This window comes from Trachurus trachurus (assembly GCF_905171665.1).
Source record: "Trachurus trachurus genome assembly, chromosome: 2".
Lineage (NCBI taxonomy): Eukaryota > Metazoa > Chordata > Actinopteri > Carangiformes > Carangidae > Trachurus > Trachurus trachurus.
The window spans coordinates 9,078,703-9,090,819 of NC_139914.1; the positions used below are offsets into that span (position 1 = coordinate 9,078,703).

Sequence of the window (12,117 nt, forward strand, 5' to 3'; positions counted from 1 at the left end):
TGTTACAAAAGAAAACGGCAGATTTTAGGTTAGTTATTAAAGTGGATGATTACAGGAAGTCTACGGCTGCTCCAAGAAATAATTCTCACACAAGACTAACTGTAAAACCAGCATGTGTCATTTTTCACGCTTTGGTTTTTATTAAACAAACAAGACTAAGCTTGTTATCAGTGAGTTTAGAGGTGCTGAGAGATGGGCCATGTGGTTACCTGCTAAAATAGATTATGATCTTAAACTGTAATAAGGAGTTGTGTCTGTTAACAGGGTTTATTACTCATAGGCCAACTCACCGCTGCTTTCGGTCCTTTTACAGTAGAAACCTGCAGACTATCACCAGATTCATCCTGTCAGAGGGATGAGTTTAGGTGTGACTAAGCATCCTGATTTTCACCATTCTGTTTATTCGAGGGGACACAAAGAAGCTAATTCCATGTCTAATTGCATATCCAGCGGATCATCTCATGAGCCAACTACACTCAGCTTCACCAGGAAAATGCATTATGATGTAAAAGTTGCACATAAAGTGAACAAGGGTTGGAAATAAAGAAGAGACAGGTAGACAGACAGACAGACAGACAGAGAGACCACCCACCATGCCAGTAATTGATTGCAGTGTCGGCTGTGTTTGACACTGCTGCTCTTTAGAGGCGGGATCAGAGCATCTCACACATACAGTACTATCACACACACACACATACACACATACACACACTGACAGCATACCCAGAGGTAGCAGAGTGCAAGACAGGCATGACTAATCAATCGTCTTCGCAGCAGGAGTCGACAGGCAGACGAGAGGATTAAAGAATCTCCCCTTGGGACTCCAGATTCATCTGATTCACCTCAGCACAGTTACACATCCACAACTCCTGAAATCATACAGTAACAACCACAACTCGATGCTGCTATTACTCCTGTAACTGCAGGTCCAGGTCTAAATATAGTCAGCTACACATTGTTCACACGCACAGTTCATATACTAAGTTTGTTTTCCAGCTAATGCCACTCAAGATTTCAAAATAAAAGCTTCATGTCATCATTTCATATCACAGTTAGGTTCCTCCGGCTGCAAAGGAAACCTGAGGCTGTGGCACAGACAGCGGCTGCCAGGCTTCAGGCTCACCGTCATTCTCACTATGTTTTCATCATGCAGTCAATATTCCGGTTGAGTTCAATATTCCGGTTTCTGAAACATTCGGAATAACCCGTTTACATGCGTGAGCAAACAGGGTTTGCAGGGTGTTTTCTTGCACTTCGCCATGTTTACAACAAGTAGTTCCTGTACTCAAAAGACCAACATTCCTTGCGAATAGAACATGCGCAGAACACAAATTAATGTTCCTCTTGTTAGGTGTATACATGACCAAATATTCAGGTTAGAAAAGGAGTAAGGGGTCATTTTTGTGTTTTTAAAAACCGGAATATGAGCATATTCCGGTTTTTCAAAAGGGTTATTGCTAATATTCCGGTATGAAAGGGTTACTGACTGCAATAAGATGATCAACAGCGAGTAACTGGTAAATTAGTCAATGAAACAATCCAAATAAATATTCTACCTCAACCTCTTCATGCCTCACACATCCTTTAAAGCAATAGTAAGCGGAATATTTGTGGTAATATAAGTCTTAAATAGTTCTATCTTCCGACAGCAATCACTTACATAGAGTGTTTGGTCTGAAACACGGGTCTCTCAGTCACTCTGCTCTGCTGTAAGCCGAGGAGAAAACTTTCCTTGTATCCTACAAGCTTTATCCAATGAGGAGAGAGAACGGCATAAAGGGGCAGTCCTCTCTGTGTGTGCAGCCAAGGGATGCGCGTGAATGTGGTGACGTAGGGACGAGGGCGGGGGCTGCTAACTCCATCGGCTGACAAGAAGTTAGCCAAAACCACCGGATCGCTTACTTCTGCTTTAAATAAAAAAAAATTGTTTTACTCACGGATCTGAGAGACTTTGACGGTCACTGCAGTCGACTTCTTCTCCGCCGCCATGTGCCACCTCCCTCCTCCTCCGGCGCTCCTCCCTCCTTTGTCGACGAAGGCTCGGACGCGGCAGGTGTACTCCCCTCCGTCCTCGGCGTCCACCCCCCTCACGCTCAGCCTGTACTCGCCGGCGCCCGTACGCTCCAGGCTCGCCTCCTCCCCCCCACGCTTCTCCTGCGCCGCCGCCGCCGCGTTGGACGTGTTGGACACCACCACGCCGCTGCGCTCCATGGTCACGATGTCGCGGTCTCCGGCCAGCCAGGTGACCTCCAGGGCGAGGGCGTGGAGGTTGTCGGCGGAGACGGAGCAGAGGAGGTTGAGCGCGTCGCCCGGGGAGAGGAGCAGGGACGTGGAGGAGGGAGCGGAGGAGGACGTCGCCTTCACGCTGAGCGACTGACCTTGAGAGGACGGAGACAGAGACAGAATCAGCTTCTTCATCTTTATTGCTAAAGGTTTTATCAAGAAGAATAAAAAACCATCCCTCTACATTAGTGGCGTCCTCTGCCCTGAGGCGCCAACACCAGGCTCATTAAACCGACAGAAGACACTGGCGATTAGTCCTCAGTCTGCAGCATCACATTCACTTTGATGCAGAAAATCTCCAGCTCAGATATTTGTTCTGTTGATCGTCGACTGCCACAGATATAAATTATGTATCTATCAGACTATTCTGCTCCGGCGCAGCATCTTGAAAGTAAACAATTATTTCCCATCAATGCACGCATCGCCGCCTTTTCACAACTCCCTGCTTCGTGTGCCGCTCAGGCCTCGTCACATCACGTCGAGATGGATGTCATCCAGTCTGTGTCACAATCTGCGTCAGATAATAATTGTGATTCAGGCTGTACAATGATTTCTTTGTGAACTGTAGCGCTAACTCACAGCATCCATCTGCACTGTTCTCCTCAAAATGTTCCTGATATGATGATTAATGTTGGTAGGGATGTCACGATTATGAATTTTCTTGGTACGATTATTGTCAGAGAAATAATCACGGTATTATGATTATCACGATTATTATGCATTCATTTATTTCACAACACTATGAATGTGTAAAATCAAATATAGTCCAAATATAACTACATTACTTATTGTTTACACAAAATATTTCAAATATCTATTAATATGTAACCAATTCTTAATCCCCAGGGGAAATGTTTGAAATATTCAGGTCATAAATTGTCGTCTATACCAAATGTTTGCATTTATTTTAATCGTTTTTTGTTTTGTTTTCCTTTTTTTTTTTTTATTAAAAAGGATACGCCAACATTTAAATTTCTACAAATTCAATGTTACGTTAGTTAAATGGACCAGTATCTGTGCATTTACCTTTATTTTTGCACACATCTGTTGATATGGTTCCAACATCATCTTTTTGGGAAAGTAACGGTATTTATGAATCTTTACGATTAATTAATTGTGGCGTTTAATACCGCGATTAATTGTGAAAACAAGTAATCGTGACATCCCTAAATGTTGGTCTAAACTGTTGGTTTTAAACTCAATACTCAATATGGGCGGGTAGGTCAAAACAAAAGGTGACCACTGGATTTACAATGGCAATAAACAAGCTTTGGTCACATTAAGGAATTTCTCGATATGTAAAAGTCAAAAAGACGTAAAGTAAACAGTCATCTGTAAATGTCAGCGTGTTGGAGCACTGTTCTCAAAGAAAAGAAGAGGGCCGCAGGTTAGAAACTGTTGTCAAGTCTTTTCTGTGTCTCCTCAGACAAAATCACGGGTTCGGATACGGTCGCCAGCGGCAACCTGTGCCGCAGTATGTGGGGAAAGAGTCTCCGTATGGTGTCTGGAAGAGGACAAAAGAGACAAAGCCTGCTCTGTTTGACTTTTCTCATCCTCTTTACTCAAGTCGGTAAGTCAATATGAACCGACTGGGTCACAATGGACGTGAGACCCAGACCTGTGTGTGTGTGTGTGTGTGTGTGTGTGTTGGTCATCTCTGGTTTCATTATAAACCACTGGGTGTTAAGAGGATATGGTAACCCAGAAAGATGTGAGATATGGTGACCACAGCAACCATAATAAATGAATGAGTGTGTGTGTGTGTGTGTGTGTGTGTGTGTGTGTGTGTGTGTGTGTGTGTGTGTGTGTGTGTGTGTGTGTGTGTGTGTCGGGGCCTCTCTGAGGACAGTATAAAACCAGAACCGGCCAGTGAGGGTCACAAGCCTCCTGGGACACCGAAGAAAAAGACTTAAAAAGAGTCTCACAGAGGAGAAGATGGCATTATAATAGAGACAGCCACACAACACACACAGAGGGAGGAGGGAGAGGGAGAGAAATCTCCTCCGTCCCTCCATCTCCCCTCATCCTTCATTTTCTTCCAATATCCAACACAATAGCACAGAAAACTGCAAACACATCCATTGTAATAACTCTGAGATTTGGAGATCATCTATTGCTCCCTGCAGGAGAATTATCTACAAACTCAGCTCTTCCTATTGTCAGAGCCACGGCTGTAATTACTGCTGATAATGTGGAGGGAACCGGGACTTATTACAATGTTACACCGGTCACAGAAAACACTGCAACTATTTGCTATTACTATTTCTTCTGTTTACCACCTGCACTTACAATACTAGCTTGACCGCTCTTGGAATCTGTCCGGACAATAACCAGTGACTTTTTAATGAAGCCTTCAGACGACTGTTGTATATCCAGTCAGTGTAAACGCTGCAGCGAGCGGCTCCAGTCGACTGTGACTCCTCAACTCTGACAAGCTAATTAAGCAGCTGAGAGGAACTGAAAACTAATCTGTTGCTAAAAAAGAAGAGTATAGTATTTCCTTCCTCTTACCAGTGGGAATAACTTTCACAGTTCCCATCTCCTTTGCATTCTCTACGATTTTTATCCATTTCCCTCCGTTTTCATGCGTCCACTCTGTCCCGTTGCATTCGTACGTCCCGCCGTCGGACGTGGTCACCCTGGATATCACCAGCTCGAACACCCCGTTCCTCCTGGGGACCAATCGGATGCCTCCGTCGGCGTAGCGCCGGGCGAACTTGGCCCCCGTCACCACGTCCCCCTGAGGCCCGAAGGTCAAGATCTCCTCCGAGGTGGCGCCGTTCTTCAGCCACCAGCTGACGGACAGGTAGGTGGGGTGGGTGAGGACGCGGGTGACGTTGCAGGAAAGCGTGATCTCACTTCCTTCCGGGACTTCCGGGGGCGGGGTCTGCGGGGAGACGCCGAGGGTGTTGGGAATGACTGATGGAAAGAAGGGAGAAAGAAAAAGATTATTAACAGCGTAGATAGAAGATGAAAATCACCCAGGATGATGATCAAGTGCAAATGAGTTTGGATGCCTCCTGGAGCTTAGAGCACATCCAACATCTTGTTCATTTTAGAAGAAAAAGGGGTTTATTATTGTGGTTGTTTGATTTCACACAAACACTGTAACTAAACTGTTCAGTACTTGAGCACAGTTTGGTCTATAATCAGCAGTATATTTGCATTTTACCCCAATTTTTCTTCACTATCTATTTCTGGATGAAGATGCTGTTCACTGCAGCCACGAGTTTGAGCCCATTTCCACTTAAAAAAGAGAAAAAGGCTCATTTCTGTGGCTGAAAAACAAAAGCAGTGACATAACATAATCAAGGTGAGCAAAGCCGGAGCTGCTGTGCCTTCTCCCCACCCCCCCACCGCCCCTCGGTACTTTGATGTTGAGCAGGGGAAAACTTTGTATATATAAATATAGGAAACGAATGAGCCTGAGAGGCACGTCTGATTAAAAACAGACATGTTAAAGTGGAATTCTGTGAAAAAATAACATCAAAGGAAGTGAAAAGGTGGGAAAAAAAGACACAGATTCACCCAAAACTAAAGATTTAAGAGTCAAACTCAACCACAGTGCAGTGACACAATAAATAATGACGACGTCTCACATTTCATAACCCATAAACAGTCCTGATTAAGTCTGTGGGCCTAAGCTCCAGGGAGTCTTGTACAACGTCTCACACAGCGGTCTCTTGTCAAGGTCACTGGCTGAAGCGGAGCTCAATGAACAAACACAATGCTCCAGAATGTGTGTGTGTATGTGTGTGTGGGAGAAACACACCCAGAGGAGTGTGTGCATAAAGGTTAATGACTCGCCTGTTCAGGTGACACGGTAAACACACTAACACATTTACCTCCAGTCTTCCACCCTTTGGCTCGTTTCGCTCTGATAATGAAAAAGTTTCCCGGCTGATTGTTTGGCTGCCGAATGTCACGTTCAAGAGCCTTAGCGAGGTTTTTAAACAGAGCAGCTTTTTAACATCACTTTGCTCCTTCTCTTGTTATGACTCATAAAGCAAGCCCTCGCCATGCAGTTTCACTCTGTGTGCGGGGGAATTAGAAAAAAATTGGGGACCTTATCACCGCTGGAGATTCAAACGCAGCCACAACAACAGCAATAAAAAAGAAGTTCTACCTCTGCTTTTCGCGGCGGGGGGAGCAAAAGGAAAAGACATTAGATGCATGTGATGAATGGGGTGTCAGCGGGGAAGACATGGGGGGTTAATAATAAAACTAAGTGGCAGGCTCAGTCGTGTTGTTGAACACAAATTACGGGCTCAGTTTTATCATCATCACGACTTGTTTTGATCCTTTTTCAGATGAAACTACAAGACCGCTGAAAAAAGGAAATGAAAAAGAGTCGGGTTCGGTATCATTTCCTATACTGACATCAGGTATTATATTAAATCAATAATCTATCAATCAATCTATTCAAATTTTATCTAATATTTTCCAGTAAAAAATAGCTTCTTTTTGGAGGCGAATGCTCAGCTTGGTTCACAAGAATCCAAGAAGCGACAGATGGCTGGGAATAAGGCGCCGTGCATTATGGGAGTTACATATACGTCCCGTGGGAAAGAATTCAGAGAGAAGATGGGAAACAAAACATATTGGATCTTTATGTAGGTCAGTTTAAACAAAGTATTGAGGGACTAATCACTAGAAGAGCAACCACACCACTTGTGACAACTTGCATTCGGTGTATTAAACCTTGACTGATTGGATCGCGCAGCACCGGGTCGGGTCGGACCGGACAGGAAATGAGCCGAAAAGTTTCAGGAAATGACACCAGATTAATCTCAGTGGTCGCCCTGAACCAGCACTCCCACTGACAGTGGAGGCTGGGGTTAGCTTAGCTTCAAATAGGACACCAACCAATCAGTTGGTGATAAAAATGCCACTGTGGACTTTAGCTTTTAGCGTCTTCTTTGTTTTTTACTGACATTAATAAACATTTAAAAGTGGATTAGTGATGAAAAACACACTCCGGTCGTGTGTGTGAAGGAAAAACCTGAAGCTATAATCTGTGTGTGCGATTTCTAAGGAGACTTAAACAGCTTTATCATCGATATTAGACACACCGCTGAAAGTTGCGTCGATTCCAGGAGTGTGTGTGTGTCAGTGTGTGTGTGTGTGTGTGTGTGTGTGTGTGTGTGTGCTCTGGTTTAAAAAAGGCTTAGACTTCTTCCCACTGGAATCCCTCATGTCTAAATACACAAAGTGTGGGTATAAACAGGACATTTACTGGGCACCAATAAGAAAGTAGCAGTGGAAGTCAAGTGTCTCCGGTGCCGCTGCAGTGATGTGAGCGTCTATGGCAGATAACAAAGGCAGGATGAATAATCTGCGTTTTGCTCTATCAATTAAAATTACCCTGAAAGGAGTTTTCAAATCCTCAGCGACCTCTGCTTCACTTGTTTCTTACATAACCAAACAGCCTTAGTAGGCCCATGGAAGCTGCATGTGTGTGTGTGTGTGTGTGTGTGTTGATGAGCGAGGTGCACAAGTCTCGACTGGTAGAGACCCCTCCAGCTGCAAATTTAACTCATCATCTCCGTTAAGGACCGTCTCGTACACACACATTCTCTACAAAACACACCACTCACTCATACATATGCTCTACATACACAACGGCTCCAGATCTCTCACACATAAACAGTGCTGCCTAGTTAATTCAGGTCTAAATTTAACAAGGTGTCTGGGGAGCGGTGCTGGGAAGCAGAGAGCAGCTGAACATGATGGTGCATTATGGAGCCAACTAACCTGCTGTCACACAATCCCTCCTTGTGACTTCATCTCGCAAAATCTGAGCTTTAATGGCGTTAAGAGGTTCCCCAAACCCTTCCAAACGCACCCAGCCTGCGAGCTCGATGGCGATGGGGGTTTTAAAAACCAGCGCAGTCGCCAAAATATGTGTTTAATAACTAGCTGGATAATTATGAGGAAGAAACCCAGTTAGATCCAAAAAGAAAACGCTGAGCACGGGCTTCTTTTCTCACCAGGGCGCCCAGCGGAGTCTGAACATGAACCAGGAGCCGAGTGTGGACAGAGAGATCCCTGAGGTGACTGGGAAACTATGTGTGTGTTGTTTTTTTTGGTGGAGGGTGAACTGACCCTTGTGAATAATCAGTCCCAGGTCAAATACCTGCAGCAGTGATATTCAAATACAAAGGATGACCCAGCTACGGCAAAAAAAAAATCTGTAGGGGAGGGAATACAGCATTTAGTTTATACTGTTGTATGTGACTGGAATACAAATAACACAGTTATTTCTAGAGCTTGGGCTGATGTGAGTGATTCTCAGACATCTAGGTGTTGCTGATAAGAGCCGATGTGCCTTCAAACTTCAAACTGTCTCGATTTAATTTTAGAAATGATGTCCTTCCATTCTCATTTATAGAGGGCGTGTGAAAAGAAAGCGTGTTATCATTATTCATTAGAAGGGGTGGACGAGGCCGCGGCGGCTGAGAATGAAGCTCTGACTGTAAAGCAGCCGTGTGCGTCAGAAGGTCGAGATCCTCTGCTGTGAACTGCTGATTCGCAGGAGGAAATGCCACCTGGATAACATTTCCCCCCCGTTAGGCATCATGTGGAACATACCAAGGTGGAGGGAAAAAAAAGAAGAGGAAAAAAACTCCTCTCCAGTATCCGCTGGTGTCGAGTCATGGTGATTCATGCTTTTATGGTCAGGGTTGGGGAAGATAGTGGCCAGGTTAAATATTAAAAAGTCAACACTGCCTGCAAACTTTTCTACTTACTAATCATTATATCTACCGGTAATCACAGTTGGAACAATTAGATGATCCATGAATCGTTTTAGTCACATTTGAAGCAGCATCTGTTGGTCCCAGCTTTGCAAAAAAAGTCCCTTTTAATTCAGAAAATAATTGGCAGATGAACTGATACAGAGAATAATCGTTTGTTGCAGCCTTAAACCAAATCCCAAGTCTTCACCAGAAAACCCCTGATGTTGACCAAAGTGCTTTTGCAGCCTGCAGGAGGCTAAACAAATAAAAACACTGGGATGGACGAGGAAGCGGCGAGGTTACGCAGGGCGCTACAGTATCTCCTTCTATATTTGACTTGGAAATAGACGACAGGTCTGGAGCGGTAAACCCATGTAAACCAGGTTGTGTTTTCAGTTAATAATGGTGTGTATGCAGATGATTGAGTTATAGTCCCTCCCTGCTGCGCTGGTCCTTAGCAGCTGCTCCCATTATGCTGCCGAATATAACGTGTGCAGGGGCAGAGCAGCGAAGTTAAAGAGGACGGAGCTTAAAGTTCAGCACCAAAACACAAGTCGATATTGTCCAAGTGGTAAAAATAATAACTTTTATATTCACAACTTTCAATTTAAAACCACTTGGGCCCATTTATTTTGAAATGCAGACAGCTACTTTAGATTTCTATATGCAGCTGGTAGATTGTGTCCTACCGAGTAACAAGCTGAGAGACGTTAGGTGTGAGACAAATATTAGCTGAATAACTGTCGACAGAACGCAGGAGGACAGTGTCGTCCACACAGATAGGAGACGTCCTCATTAAGGAGGCAGCGGTGACAGGAGCTTGACGATTTCACAAGTCCACTACATTTCCCCATACACTCCACACAGGCTTAATGAGAGAGCGAATCAATGAATTACTACAATTTCTTACAACGCTTTTGTATTTTTTGCCATTGAGGAATGATGTAATGTTACAAAAACAGATGTCTTCAGACTAAAATGCAATGTAACAGAACTTTCTGCGTGTTTATCTACACTAAACATGACCGTTAATCCAGTTATTAGTTATTTATCTATAGGAAATAAAACATATTGCGTAATTAAAGTTTTGAATTGGTGTAAATTTTATAATGTGATCTTTTCATGTTTCACACAGACATGGGCTGGGGTTGAAATATTAATTACTGTGCAAAGACTCAGACAGAAAGTCTAATACTTCTTTACAAGATGTTTACAATTATCAGCCCTCTCATTAGAATATGCATGATTAAGATCAGCGTGCACGAAGCCACGGGCCAGTGAGCAGGCACGGACCCAGACCTCGCTCTGCTGCTCCACATCCTCCTGCATACGCTGAGGTCACAAACGGAAACAGATGCTAACAGTACCCGGAATTTTTTAAGGTGCTTCAGCGCCCGCAGACAAAAATCCAAACTACTACCAACAGTTTGAGGACCGGCTGATACTCGGCTCCCCATGCACCGCCTCCATTAGAAGACATATGATGGTGCTTGTTCTCCTCTCACAGCCTTTGTGTTCCACCACACAGATCAGATCTGTGTCTCTCCGGCCCTCCTTTGACACAAGCCAACTTCTCCCACCTGACATCTGCTCCCCGCCAGGAGTGTGTGAGCGTGGGGGTGTGTTGACATGTGCATGGCGTGTTGCGATGTCTATGTAGAAGCTACATTACACGCCAGCAATTGTCTTAAAGCAGGAGTGTGTGTGTATGTAGTCTGTGGAGCGTTAGTGAGTCATGAGCAGAGCTGCTAAATGAAGCAGCACAGCTAACACAACCAGGCCAGCTCACATTACAATGTGATAAAACAGGACTATTTCTTCATTTAAACATATTAAACTGGTGTCGTACCGATGAGTTGGACCTGAGCCTCGTAGTTGCCGCTGATGACGGAGTCGGTGCTCGGCGTTTGGCACCAGTACAGGCCGGCGTCCTGCGACTTCACCTCGGCGATCTTCAGCTCCACCTCGTTGTCTTTGAGCCGCACCACCGAGATGTCGCCGGACGCCACGCGCTTGCTGACGGACGAGTGGGAGTAGCTGGAGTCGAAGGTGGAGATGATCTTCGTCCGCTTCCCGCTCGACTCCCTCACCGTCATCCACTCGAAATCCTGCATATGGGATGGGATAATAATGATCAGGAATATGCTCCAGCTCAGAGGACAAAAAGGATTTCAGTAGAGAAACCATCAGTTCAAAAAATACAACAAAATATCTTCTGAATTTCCACTTAACTTTCCTGTGTATGTTACATTTTTAATACTGTATAACTCCAACCGCTGCAGGTTAAACTGTAAACGCTCACCATCCTTCAGGAGGCGCCAAGTCGGCTCGTTTTGTTTTGATGTATTTTTAATACAACAGGTTGGAGCCGTTACTATTTCATGATCCATTTGTAGCTCCTTTAAAACAGAATACTAAAACGTGCCGCGCTCACATCCACCTGACAATTAAACAGCTCTCTAATTTGCAGGGACTTGTGGGATTTTTAAAAATGGGATCACTGTGCAGCGACACGTGACTTCGTCTTTCGACATGAACCCACAGACCCACATACAGTACACCTGACCTGCTGCTGGAAATACTCACAAGAGCAACAATGTATCAATTCGCAATTGAAAGTAGTCCCTGTTTACTACATATGAATTAATTACCTGCTCACGAGGTCCTGAATATTCCCTGACGTCACATCTGATGGAGACGGGCTGACCCTCCACCCGGATTAATGGACCAGGAGACACCGTCACCACTCGGGCCGAGCACTCACCTAGAGGGACAGGAAGAGAAATTCAACACCCAAGCTTTGTTCAGATGTGTTGTGAAATATTTAAAGGGATACTTCACCCAAAATCGATAATTCACCAATTTTCTTTCTTTTTTTTTCTTTTTTTAAGTATATTTTTTTTGGCTTTTTCATGCCTTTATTAGATAGGACAGAGGTAGTGTTTGGCTCAGTTGGTAGAGCACCCGCCCCATGTGTTGAGGCTATAGTCCTCTGCAGGCAACCCCGGTTCGAATCCCGCACCGAGCGGCCCTATCCTGCGTGTCATTCCCCCCCTCTCTGCCTCCCATTTCCTGTCTCTCTCAACTATCCTGTACA

The 12,117-nt window shown here is 44.6% G+C and overlaps 1 protein-coding gene across 1 annotated transcript in view; it reads right to left on the minus strand.

Annotated features, from left to right (window-relative positions):
- The window catches only part of ptgfrnb (prostaglandin F2 receptor inhibitor b), a 50,201-nt gene that overhangs the window by 33,464 nt on the left and 4,620 nt on the right, over window positions 1–12,117 (minus strand). Inside the window, exons 2-5 of the mRNA XM_083985940.1 lie at window positions 11,672–11,784; window positions 10,870–11,128; window positions 4,795–5,202; window positions 1,938–2,378 (exon numbers count right to left, since the gene is read on the minus strand). Of these exons, the coding sequence (XP_083842066.1) occupies window positions 1,938–2,378; window positions 4,795–5,202; window positions 10,870–11,128; window positions 11,672–11,784 (1,221 nt within the window). The remainder of the gene's footprint in view (window positions 1–1,937; window positions 2,379–4,794; window positions 5,203–10,869; window positions 11,129–11,671; window positions 11,785–12,117) is intronic.